This window comes from Cetorhinus maximus, chromosome 18 (genome assembly GCF_964194155.1).
Source record: "Cetorhinus maximus chromosome 18, sCetMax3.hap1.1, whole genome shotgun sequence".
Taxonomy (NCBI): domain Eukaryota; kingdom Metazoa; phylum Chordata; class Chondrichthyes; order Lamniformes; family Cetorhinidae; genus Cetorhinus; species Cetorhinus maximus.
Genome location: NC_135896.1, coordinates 68206667 through 68220251, shown reverse-complemented (window position 1 = coordinate 68220251; position 13585 = coordinate 68206667). Strand labels below are relative to the sequence as shown.

The window sequence follows — 13585 nt, the reverse complement described above, 5'->3', positions numbered from 1 at the left end:
TCAGGATGGTAAGCTGTTAACTTAAACTGTTTTTTCCCCAAACTGTTCATTACTTCCTTAAACAGCTGTGACATGAAATTTGAACCATGATCAGATTATATTTCTTTTGGTAAACCATATCTTGTTAAAAGATTTAGGCAACTCTTTCACAATTCTTTTTGTTGTAATATTTCTCAATATCGCTTCATAAAACCTTGTAGATGCATCTATTATTGGCAGCAAGTACTGATGTCCACTTTTAGTCTCAGGGAGGGGTCCTACACAATCAATCATGACCCTAGTAAAAGGTTCATCAAATGCTTGAATTGGAATTAAAGGTGCTGGCTTAATCACTGCTTGTGGTTTCCCTATCACCTGAATATGTGTGACATGTTCTACAGAATTTGACTACATCTCTATGCAATCCAGGCCAATAAAAATGTTGTTGTATTTTTGCCTGTGTCTTTCTAATTCCTAAATGTCCCCCTATTGGAATTTCATGAGCTATTCTCAGTATCTCATTTCTATATCCAGATGGTATAACAATCTGATACACTTCCATCCACTTTTCTTCTACTGAAACTTCATACGGTCGCCACATCCTCATTAACACATTACCCTTAAGATAATAACATTCTGGAATACATTCTGTCTCTGTTTCTGAGTAAGCTGTCTGATATAACTTTCTCTTCTTCCTGTTTTAACCTGTGAGCTTATGATCTCTTTACCACACAATCTGGTAACAATCTAGGATGCTCTTTCTGCAACACTTCTGTTGAAAACATCTCCACAGACTTCTCAACTACCGTAGGTATCACCCACATTTGTGACCCAGCTATTTCATTACTTAAAATAAATTGAATCCCTGCAATGGGCAGTTTTTCCACTACTCCAACAATCACCTCACTTGTTTTCCACTTACTCTTTAAATTTACTTCCCATAATGGAATAGGTTTAGCATCTCCATGAACCCCACTTATTATCACCTGTTCCTGCAATATATTCGTGGATCCTTTTGCTGTAGCTCTACCAACTGCCTTGAGCTAAACACTTCAGCTGTATTCTCTTCCATTCTTTCTTCCTGAACAATCTTATTAAAGATTGTATCAGCTAATTGAACTTGAACACCTTTCCCCTGCCTTTTAACTTCCTTTTAAGGATTGACTTGCCCCTGTGTCTCTTAAAAGTTTAATATCTTTACCTGCTCCACCCTGTACACATGGAAATACTTCTCCATCACATACAAAACCTTTAAACATTTCCGCAACCTGCTCCTCAGAACTCCCTTGGGTAAATTGTGAACACATTCCCACTTCTTATCACTGCTTTACCTTTGCCTTACACAAACCACGGTTTTATCCTGTGCCTGGACCTCGGAACCCACAGTACTTTTATTTCCAGAACTTTTCTGCATTTCAATTATTGTAACAGATTTTCCCTGTAATTTCTATTGACTTGATGCGCCCAACTTTATTGCAATGAAAACACCTCAATTTTCGAGTGTCACTTCTACCCTCAGCACCTTTGTTTTTAGTCTGAGAAAAATCTTCCTGGGAATTTCCACCTACTCCTCTAACCTGACTTACCTACCTTCCTTTCACCGTCCCACTTTCCATCCTTCTCTGATTTAAAAGGGTGACAAAAAAAAGGTTTAGATCTATGAACTAACTCATAATCATCAGCTATCTCTGCCACTTGTCTTACTGCTTGAACCCTCTGTTCCTCCTCATGAGTTCTCACTACCGAAGGAATTGAATCTTTGAATTCTTCCGAAAGATTTACTTCTCTGAGAGCTGCATATGCTGCCTCTGTCTTTAATGCCCATATCCACTGGCCAAAATTACTTTGTTTTACTCTCTCAAACTCAATATAAGTTTGCCCAGGCTGTTTCCTTATATTCCTAAATTACTGCCTGCTTGCCTCAGGAACCAACTTGATGCACTCAAAATAGTCTTTTTTACCGCATCATAATCTGACAGTGAAGCATAAATCTCATGAGCTCTACCCACCAACCTAGACTGTAAAAGCAATGTCCAGTTTTCTTGTGGCCATTTTATCTGTTTAGCTATCTTCTCAAATGAAATAAAGAACACCTCCACGTCTCTTTTTTTTCCAAACTTCGGAAGAGCTTGCACAAATTTAAACATCTCTCCACTGGGTTTTAGGTTGAAGGTTTTTTTCATAATCAGAACCTTCCTCAGCATCTGAGGTCTCGTTTTTTTTTAAAGGTTTTTAAGCTGGTACTCTTTCCTTCTCCCTCTCTCCCATTGCTAACTTTTCCCTTTGGAGGTCAAGTTTTCGCATTTCTATTTCTCTTCGAAATACTCTCTCTTTTTCTCTGCCCTTTTTGTCTGCCCTTTTTCTGCTGCGTCTAGTTGAAGTTTTTTCATTTCCATTGCTTGTTGAAATTCAAGCTTCTTCATTTGTAATTGAAGTCTCACTACCTCCAGCTGTGACTCACTAGTGTCAAATATCACTTCCAACTTCAAATGCTGTGCTATCACTCCACCTATGTCTGCTTTATTTGCCCCTACAGGTAACCTCAACTGCAACTTATCTGGCAATTCTGTTAACTGACCCTTAGATACTTTTTGTAATTCAGAGTTATATCTTCATTTTCCAAAAAAGGTTTCAGCCATGGATACATACATTTTGGAAGTCTTAATTCTTTAAAATCCCTCACACCAACTCCTGAATTCAAAGTGCTCCTCGTACTCGTAACCTTAAAATTCACCAACTCCAAAACAATCGAGGAATTTCAAATATCCTGCAAAGAGTCCCATTTTGTTATGATGTGGCAGACGGTGTGTGCTAGGCGGACCAAATCCATGAAGGAAGCTTGGTCGTGCTATCACAACAGTTTTGCAATTTGTATTTATTTAGAGATGCATGCACTGAATTACACCCCCTTTCAGGCAACAGTCCAAAAATAGATTTTAGATTTTAAACAGATACATTAAGTTAACATAATACCATGGGCAGTGGAATTCCAAATGGCTTTTCTCCAGCTTCAGTTTCGGTAGACAGCAGACTTATGCACAAATATTGGAGGCTTCATTAAGGCTATTTCATACACTTCTGTTAGATCTCACATGGCCTTCTGACACAATCTCATTCTCCTTCATATATGTTTTTCTCCTTTTACTATGTAAATTCTATTATTTCATATGTCTTTGAAATCTTTCTTCCTCACAATATAAAAACTTTCATGTTGCTACTATTTATTGTCAGTAACCTTTGGGAAAAATAAACACACTTCCTTAGCCTTGCTTATCTGGCCAGTTGTAAACAGACTGAGATTTCTTTGAAATCCAAATCTCTCTCCGTTCATCTAAAAATGCAAATTCCCTTCACGCCTTATATGCTAAGTCAGCATCCATGTTTACTCACTAGCGTGTCAAGCACCTAGCTTCTTTTGATGTGTTAAAGCTTGCAGTCTACTTGACTCCAAATATAATTAAATCACACACAGACAGACCCAACTATACTTACTTACTGTAAACCTACTTGACAATAAACCAGAAAAATATTATGAAAATTATTATACTTTGATGACACTCGTTTTAAGCTACTAAAGGACCAGAGTACAAAAGTTCCCCTAATCAACACACATTCGTCATATTTATAAGGTTCTGGTGGTAAATTTTCAAATTTGAACTGCAACCTGTCTGGTTCAATCATGCCCTTCAGGGAAGGAAACCTGCTAACCTTTCCCTGCTTGACCTATGTGTGATATTGAACCCTCAACAATGTAATTGCTTCTTAACTGCCCTCTGAAATAGCCTAACAATCTGTTATGTCAAAACCCTATAAAGGAGTCAAATAAGAATAAAACCACTTGGCTCCAACCCAGGAAATGGATTCGGATGCTATAAAAGCATACCTGGACCAGTTGATCCTGAAGAGTCGTCCTCAGTAACTTTTGTCAAAGTAGGAAGAGCTGTCCCACAGACTAATCTGACATAGCCTTACTCGCAGAATCTACAGCAAACGTCTCAGATGCCTTCATCCCCATCCCTGGCTAAGTCCTGTCCCACCAGCAGGACAGCTGTATACAGTCGGGAAACACCCTGGGTGTTCTGACTTTGACTCCAGATCTCATGTAGTCTCAGGGTGCCAGTCAAACATGGGCAAAAGAAACTTGCTGATTGGTATCAACAGCACTCCTCCATGTTGATTACCACTTGGAAGAAGCACTGAGGATAGACTGGGCACAGAGTGTACTCTAGTTGGGTACTTCAATATCATTCACCAAGTGTGGCTCAGTAGTATCACCACTGACTGGACTGGCCAAGCCTTGAAGGACGTAGTTGCCATGGTTTGGAAACCTGCTTGACCGTGTACTCTCCAATCTGCCAATTGCAGATGCATCCCTTCATTACTGTATTGGTCGGAGTGATTTCCGCATAGTCTTTTTGGGTCGAACCCTGTCGTCAAGTGGAGGCCACAGTCCATCGTGCTATAAGGGATAGTTTCGAAATAGATCTCCCAGCTCAAAACTGGACATCCGTGAGCGATCATCAACAGCAGAATTGTGTTCCACCACTCTATAACTTAGTGGTCCACCATATTCCTCACCCTGATTACCATCAAGCCAAATGACCAACACTGATTCAATGAGGCTGGAGAAGAGGATACCAAGAATAGTACTTTGAGGTAGTGGCATAGTTGTATTGTCACTAGACTAGCATTCCAGAGACCCAGCTTAATGGTCCAAGTTCAAATCCCACCATGGCAGATGGTGAAATTTGAATTCAATAAAAAAAACTCTGGAATTAAAAGTTTGGTGATCACCATGAAACCATTGTCGATTGTCGTAAAAATCTGCTGTCCTTGCCTGGTCTGGCCTATATGTGACACCAGACCCACAGCAATGTGGTTGACTCTTAAATGCCTCTGAACAAGGGCAATTTGGGATGGGCAATAAATGCTGGCCTAGCCAGTGATGCCCGCATCCCATGAATGAACAAAAAAAAATCTGAAAGTGAGGTGCCAACTTGCCAATGCTATGTCATGGGATTACATGCTAAACAATAGAAGCAGTATGTAATTAACATAGCTGAGCAGTTCCACATCCAATAGATCAGATTGAAACTCTGTCGTCATGAATCGTGATGAACAATTAAACAACTAAGGGGAGTGATGTCTCCATGATTATCCCCACCCTCAACGATGGAGTCCAGCGTGTGAGTGCAACAGAATGATAAACAATGCACAACCACCTTCAATCAAAAGTGCTGAGTGGATGATCCATCTCACCCTCCTCCTGAAGTCCCCAGCATCACAAATGCAAGTCTTTAGCCAATTCGATTCACTCCACATGATATCAAGAAACTGCTGAAGCCACTGGATACAAGAAAGACTATTGGCCCTGGCAACATCCTGGCAGTAGTGCTGAAGACTTGAGCTCCTGAGTTAGCTGTGTCTTTAGCCAAGCTGTTCCAGTATAGCTACATTTCTTTGGTAGCCTTCTGCCTTGTAAGATGGTCGTTTGTGTTTTGGTCGTCAACTCCGTATTCAACATTGCCTGGCATGGCTTAGGAGCCCTGCTCTGGTTTAGCAGTCTCTGCCACATTTACTGCAGATGAAGTACAGCTACCAAGCTGGCATCTACTCGACAAAGTGGAACTTTGCCTCGTTCGCAAAATGGGCAAATTCAATCCAGTCCATTGCTGCACCTTCAGCCTACTTTCCAGCCACGTGGTTGAAAGTGTGGATAACGTACGAACACACAAAATAGGAGCAGGAGTAGGCCACTCAACCCTTGGAGTCTGCTCTGCCATTATATAAGATCATGGTTGATCTGATTGCAACCTCAACTCCACATTCCCTCCTAACCCCCGACAGCCTTTTACCCTCCCCTTGCTTATTAAGAATCTATCTATCTGTGCCTTAAAAGCATTCAAAGACCCTGCATCTGCCACCTTTTGAGGAAGAGAGTTCCAAAGACTCTCAACCCTCAGAGAAAAAAATTCTCCTCATCTCTGTCGTTAATGGGCGACCCCTTATTTTTAAACAGTGGCCCGTAGTACTAGATTCTCCCACAAGAGGAAGCATCCTCTCCACATTGATCCTGTCAAGACCCCTCAGGATCTTATATGTTTCAATCAAGAAAGTGCTAGCCAGCACTTACTAAAAACCTGTCCAACAATGCTCAAGTTGGATTCCACCAGGAAGACACAGCTGAAGGCCTCATTATAACCTTGGTCCAAACATGGATAAAAGAGGTGATTTTGAGAAGTGAAGTTAGAATGACCTTGACATCGAGGCAGTATCTGAAGTAGTGTGGCACCAGTGACTGGAGTAAAACTGACGTCGCTGGAGGGACGGAGAACTTTCCACTGGAGTCATGCCTAGCACAAAATAAGATGGTTGTGGTTGTTGAGGTCAGTTACCTGCAGGACATCACCGCAGGAGTTCCTCAGGGCAGTATCTTAGGCCCAATCATCTTGAATGCCCAGGATGGCACTGGCGCAATAGTTAGAGATGACCTTGATTCAGGTCATCAGGATGTAGAATTAGTTTGTGTGGAAATGTGCAATACCAGGGGAAAGAAATCACTAGTGGGAGCAGTACAGGCCCGCAAACAGTAACCATAAGAGGACAAGAGGATGTTAGATGATTATTTGAATAGAAACAATGTGCAAGTGTACGGGGCAAAGGCAGGTCAATGGCACCAGGTCACAATGCTCATTTGGAGCACCGGTACAGACATGATGGGCTGAATGGCGGCCTCCTCTGCTGTTTAGATTCTGTGACAAAGTAGATGAGAAGAAATATTGGGTGCTTGTGATGAAGGGGTGGCAATAATCATGCGTGATTTTAATCTATGTAGAAACTAGAAACATAGGATGGGAATGGTAGCCTGGTTGAGGAGTTCATGCTTTCGAGAGAGTTTCATAGAGCAGCACGTTGTGGAACCAACCAGAAAGCAGGTTATAATAGACTTGGTATTGTGTAATGTGACAGGATTAATCAATAACCTCCGAGTAAAGGCACCCCTAGGTAGCAGTGTCCACAATATGATTGAATTTTATATCTAGTTTGAAAGGGAGAAGAGTGTGTCCAATAAGGCTAGTATTTTAAGCTTAAAATAGGGGCAACTATGTGGGCATGAAAGCTGAGCTAGCTGAAGTGAACTGGGATATTAGGCTAGAGGATAGATCAACAGAGAAGCACCAGCAGATATTTAAGGGGATATTTCCGAATACTCAGAATAAGTATATTCTTACTATAAAGAAAAATCCTAAAAGGAGGACCCACCATCCGTGGTTAACTAAAGTTAAAGAAAGCATCACACTTGAGGAAAAAGCATATCACTGCGCAAAGATGAGTGGCAGGTCAGATGATTGGTCAGAATATAAAGAATGGTAGAGAATGTTTAAAAGGTTAATCAGGAGAGAGAAATTAGAGTATGAGAGGAAGCTAGATAGAAATGTCAAAACAGACAGCAAGAATTTCTACAGGTATTTAAAAAGGAAAAGAGTAAGTAAAGTGAGTGTTGGTCCTCCAGAGAGTGACAATGGGGAGTTAATAGTGGATAATAGGAAATGGCAGATGAAATGAACAAATATTTTGCTTCTGTCTATATAAGATACAAAAACATTCCAATAATAGCTGTAAATTGGGAGGTGGAAGGGAGAGAGGAACTAGGTGAAATTACGATCATTAGGGAAGTGGTACTGAGCAAACTGATGGAACTGCAAGCTGACAAGTCTCTGGGTCCTGAAGGACTTCATCCTAGAGTCTTAAGAGGTGGCAAATGTAGTAGTAGATGCGTCGGTATTAATTTTCCAAAATTCTCTGGATTCTGGAAAGGTTCCATCGGACTGGAAAGTAGCAAATATAACCCCTCTGTTCAAGAAGAGAAGGAAGCAGAAAGCAGGAAACTATAGGCCAGTTAACTTTTATGACTGTCATGGGGAAGGTGTTGGAATCAATCATTAAGGAAGTTATAACTGGGCACTTGGAAAAACTCAAGGTAATCGGGAAGAATCGGGATGGTTTGTGAAAGGTAAATCCTGTTTAACCAATTTATTGGAGTTCTTTGATGGAGTAATGTGCTCTGTGGTTAAAGGGAGCCTAGATTTGCAGAAGGCATTTGATAAGGTGCCACATCAAAGGTTATTGTGGAAAATAAAAGCTCATGGTATAGAGGGTAACACATGTTAGCCTAGATAGAAGATTGGCTGGCTGGCAGAAAACAGAGTATGCATGAATGGGTCTTTGTTTGATTGGCAGGATGTGATGAATGGAGTCCCGCAGGGATCTGTGCTGAATCCTCGATTTTTTTACAATTTATATCAGTGACTTGGTAGCTAAATTTGCAGATGACATAAAGATAGGTAGGAAAGTATGTTGTGAAGAGGACACATGGAGGTTGCAGACGGATATAAATAAGTGAATGAGTGGGCAAAAATCTGGCAGCTGGAGTATAATGTGGGAAAATGTGAAGTTGTTCACATTGGCAGGAAGAATAAAAAAGCAGAGTATTACTTGAACAGAGAATGGATGCAGAATTCTAAGATGCAGAGGGATCTAGGTGTTCTCGAGTATGAGTCACAAAAATGTGTATGCAGGTACAGCAAGTAATTAAGAAGGCTAATGGAATGCTAACCTTTATTATAAGAGGAATTGAACTTAAAAGTAAGGATGTTATGCTTCAGTTATACAGGATATTGTTGAGACCACACTTTGAATACTGTGTGCAATTTTGGTCTGCTTATTTAAGTAAGGATGTAAATGCATTGGAGGCTGTTTTAGAGGAGGTTATCTAGATTGATAATCTGGAATGAGGAAAGGTTAGAAAAACTGGGCTTGATTCCACTGAAATTTAGAAGATTGAGGGGTTACTTGATTGGAGTATATAAGATCCAGAATGGTCCTGACAAGGTGGACATGGAAAGGATGGTTCCTCTTGTGAGTGGGTCCAGAACTAGGGGACACTGTTTCAATATTAGGGGTCGCCCTTAAAGGACAGAGAGGAGGAGAATTTTTTTCCCTGAGGGTTGTGCGACTTTGGAACTCCCCGCTTCAGAAGGCGGTGGAAACGGGATCATTGAATATTTTTAAGGCAGATGTAGTTAGATTCTTGTTAGGCAAGGGAATCGTAGGTTATTGGGGGGGGAGTAGATGGGAATGTGGAATTCAAAACACAAACAGATCAGCCATGATCTTATTGAATGGCAGAGCAGGCTTGAGGGGCCGAATGGCCTACTTCTCCTATTTCGTACGTTCATATCTTCAGCTACTTCATGACTGACCTTCTCGCCATCATAAGGTCAGAAGTGGTATGTTCGCTGATGATTGTACAGTGTTTGTAATTGTAATTTCTCAGGAAACAAAATAGTCGTGCCCACATGCAGCAAGAACTGGATAACCTTCGGGTTTGGGCTCGACAAGGAACATTTGTGCCAAGCTTGGCAAGTGACATTTGTGCCAGGCAAAGACCAATGTTCTCTCTAACTTTTCATTGTGCGAAGCCAGTTTGTTGTACTGTTTGGTTCTTTTAAGATTGCTGAATGGCCATGTGCAGAGCTTGAAAGGAACACTGTGTAACTTGTTTGCACTTCAAAATGTATCCTGGATTGGTGCGCGATTATGCACCCACTCAACTTAGAGGGAACATTGGCAACTGCTATCCCCACCAGCCACCTCTCTCCCAGAACTTCACTGAATCAGTGGCATAAATATTATGGCTACAAGTGCAAGTCAGAGGCTGGATATTCTGTAGTAAGTGACTCATCCCCTGACTGCCCGAAGCATTTCTACCAAACTTACATTCCAAACTTACAACTTTACCTCTAGAAAGACTAGGGCAGCAGTTGCTTAGATTTAGAAGATCACGATATAGAATCAATTTGAGTGGAGATAAGAAATAGCAAAGGGAAGAAGACGCTGGTGGGAGTAGTTTATAGGCTCCCCTAACAGGAGCTACACAATAGGACAGAGTACACATCAAGAAATAAGTGGAGGCTTGCAAGAGCAGTATTGCAATAATCATGGGTGAATTTAATCTTTACATGGATTGGGCAATTAAATTGGCAAAGATGGCCTGGATCTTGAGTTCATGGAGTATTTGGGACAATCTCTTAGAACAGTACGTTCAGGAACCTACTAGAAAATAGGCTACTTTGGACCTAGAAATGTGTAATGAGACAGGATTAATTAAAGACCTCATAGTAAAGGACCCTGTGATCATAACATGGTAGAATTTCACATTAAGTTTGAGTGTGAGAAAAGTGGGTTTGAAACTAGTGTCTTCAACTTAAATAAAGGCAATTACAAGTGAAGACAAAGTTAGCTAAAGTGGACTGGGAAAATAGGTTAAAAAGTAAGATGGTTAGAGATGCAGTGACAGACATTTAAGGAGATATTTCATAGTTCTCAATAAACATAGGTTCCTTTGAGGAAGAAAGACTTATTGGAAGAATGCACTGCCCATTGTTAACGAAGGATGTTAAGGGTGGTATCAAATTGAAAGAAAAAGCATACAATGCTGAGAGGATTAGTGGTAGGCCTGAAATTGGGAAAGTTATAGAAACCAGCAAAGGATGACTGAAAAAATATAAAGAGGGAGAAATTGGAGCATGAGAGGAAACTAGCAAGAATTATAAAAAAGGAAAAGCTTCTAAAAGTAAATAAAAAGGAAAGAGTAGCAGAAGTGCACATTGGTCCCATAGAGTGTGAGCCTGGAGAATGAATAATAGGAAATGAGGAAACGGCAGAGTCTTTGAACAAGTATTTTATATCTGTCTTCAAGGTAGAAGGTACCAAAAGCACCCCAAGAATAGTAGGAAATCAAGAGGCAAAAGGGAGAAATTTACAACTATCACTATAGGAAAAAGTACTGGGAAAACTAATGGAACTTAAGGCTGGCAAGCCCCCTAGACCTGATGGCCATCATTCCAGGGTCTTAAAAGAAGTGGCTGCAGAGATGGTGGACACGTGGGTTGTAATTTTCCAAAGTTCCCTAAATTCTGGAAAAACCCCAGTGGATTGGAAAACGGCAAATGTAACAGCTTGTTCAAGAAAGGAGGGAGGCAGAGAGCAGGAAGCTATAGGCCAGTTAGCCATGAGAGATAATCTTATTGAATCATATAAGATTCAGATTCATGGGGGAATCTGGAACTGGGGGCACTCTTTGAAAATAAGAGTCTCTCATATAAGAGAGAGACGAGGAGGAATTTCTCTCTCAGGGTCGTTAGTATTTGGAATCTTCTTCCCAGCCAGCAGTGGAGCCTGGATCATTCAATATATTCAAGACTGAGTCTTTCTTAAGTATGTTTTTGGGGCCATAACTATAATTACTTTATTACAAGCCTGTCTGAATTCTGACTTTTTAAATGGCATTAAGGTGCTATTGTCATGCTTGTGATTGTCATCCTTGCATGTTCTGTTTTTACTCACCACTCTCCCATAATGCTGAAAATCTGGTGGTTAACTCCCCATTCTTTTTACATGACAGAGAAGTTACCATGCGATGTTCCTTTTTGCTGCCTATTTCATTAGTAACAGCCTCACAAAGTATCTTGGGGGTACTTTTCCTTCTTGCATTTAGTACACACTGTAACTAGATGGCCTTTGAACCAGGTATCTTAAGGTATTTCATTAATTGTACAGTGGTTCTCATGCTGTTCTGATTGAACAATTCTTTTTCAAATTGATTAACAATCATGGACTCTGCACAACACCCCCCCCCCCCCCCCCCATCTGAATTATAAAATATAATAATTGATACAAGCAAACTTTTCTATTTTGGCAGCCTTTCTTTTGAGCTTAAGTAAATATTTTTTTAAAAGCTCCCCTGTCCTGAGCAAGGCTGAACTCACTGGGCACCCACTATGAGCCTTGGTAACCAAAGGTCTGCCTGGTGATCTTGAGGCTCTCAACACTCCTCCACGCACGGCCCTCTCCAGACTAAGGCAGCCAGCCCGCTCTGCAGTGCACATGTAACTGCACTCCACCTTCAACTCACACCAAGCCTGCGTCCGACTGCCCCTCACTCGTGCACCAGTTGACTGTTTTGCAGACATTCTGGAAAGTTTCACCCTTACCTCACCCCCACACCCCCAAAACCCCTGTAATCATGTCTGTGGGCTCCAGTTGGAGAAATGGTCTGTTCGTGGGCACTTCCTGCAAGTGTACATCCTCCATCATTTTGTGGATCCCAATATGTCACATCTCTCACCTAACAATTTAGATTGTTCAGCATCTACAATAGCCACCTCAAATCAGATATATGGCAGAATGTTTAGCTTCAAATTTTTTAGATTCTCTGCAGCCATCATGCTTCGGTTCTGTTCCCCCTCTTGTTTCTCAAGTCACACTCCACCATAAGCCTCCAAATCTTGTGCTGGACCCATTTCCTGACAATGTTTCTGTTATGAGTTGCTCTGTTTATTTATGCCAGAAGCTGCCTAAGTAATCTTTTAACCCTGTAATCATATCCTTCCCCATTCCCTCTTTTTGTGTTTCTGTAATAGAATGTGACTGCTACATGATGGCATTAAAATATTGGGATACCAGCATGCTGCCAATGTGCTTATGTTTGGTGGAACAGCATTGAGGGAAGCCAGGAATAAGGCTGTTGTTTACAATTCTTTTAATAAAATATTTGCAATGTAATATAAAAAAAATTTTCTCTCAAAGGCAACTTGATGAGACCCTTGGTAAATTTCGGGATTGTCTGGTAAGGATTTTCCATTAATGGCATCCCAGCTTTCTTTAAAATCATTCAGTTGTATGTGTTAATAACAACATGTTGTTACCTGATGATGCTTATTAAATAAGCTTTGACTTTGCCTTTTTATTTGCCCATTCTTTTTCAGCATGTCAATTGGCTTTCTGGTAGAGGAAGCTGCACCAATTGTTTGGAGAGGTCTCATGGTTATGTCAGCGATAGAAAAGCTATTGAGACAGGTGAGGAAAATCCTCTTGGTAGACCTTTTTTAAAAAACAGGATAATCGGTACAGAAATTATATTTAAACTATAATCCATAAGTACTTTTTGAAATGTGCTTCCATATAATTGGGTGAACGTACTCCCTGTGCAGAGTTCCAAAACATCTGTACCCATGTTCTATAAAAGCTGCTGTTTTTTTAACTGGTTAAACCATGTTGGAATGCCATCAGCTAATCTTCATTTTCCAAATATCTGAGGTTTATCTTGTGCTAAGCACCTTGCAGACACTGAAGTCGGGAGTTTGCAATGTGAAGAAGCTCAGTGAGTAATGTAGTTCTGACTGGTTACACAATGGGATGTTGGTGTGCTAACCAACCAGGGCTGTTCATAGAATAGGTAATATTTTTGTCATGTGTTTAAATATCCCCAGAAACAATTGGCATGGATTTTAAAAAAATTCTGATTGCATTTGAATCTCTTTGCTAACAACTTCTTTGAAGCGCAAGTATATTTGTGAATGTTGCTTGCTTATTTTTAGTTGTAATTTGAGTTCTGCTTTCAGCAAGGATTTTCTTGCGGAACCTGGCATACCTTTTGCAGCTTTGCTATTGATTTCACTAGCACTTTAATCATAGGATATTTATTAAGGATATATGTACAACTGTAAATATTCACCCTGCTGTAAATGTTTTCCACTCTTTT

General features: G+C 40.6%; 1 protein-coding gene across 4 annotated transcripts in view; it reads left to right on the top strand.

The window, feature by feature from the left end:
* nubpl (nucleotide binding protein-like) overlaps positions 1-13585 on the top strand; it is a 76607-nt gene that overhangs the window by 37045 nt on the left and 25977 nt on the right. For all 4 annotated transcript variants that reach the window (XM_078562842.1, XM_078562841.1, XM_078562844.1 and 1 more), the window contains 2 exons: positions 12631-12670; positions 12810-12900. In XM_078562842.1, coding sequence (XP_078418968.1) covers positions 12631-12670; positions 12810-12900 — 131 coding nt within the window. The remainder of the gene's footprint in view (positions 1-12630; positions 12671-12809; positions 12901-13585) is intronic.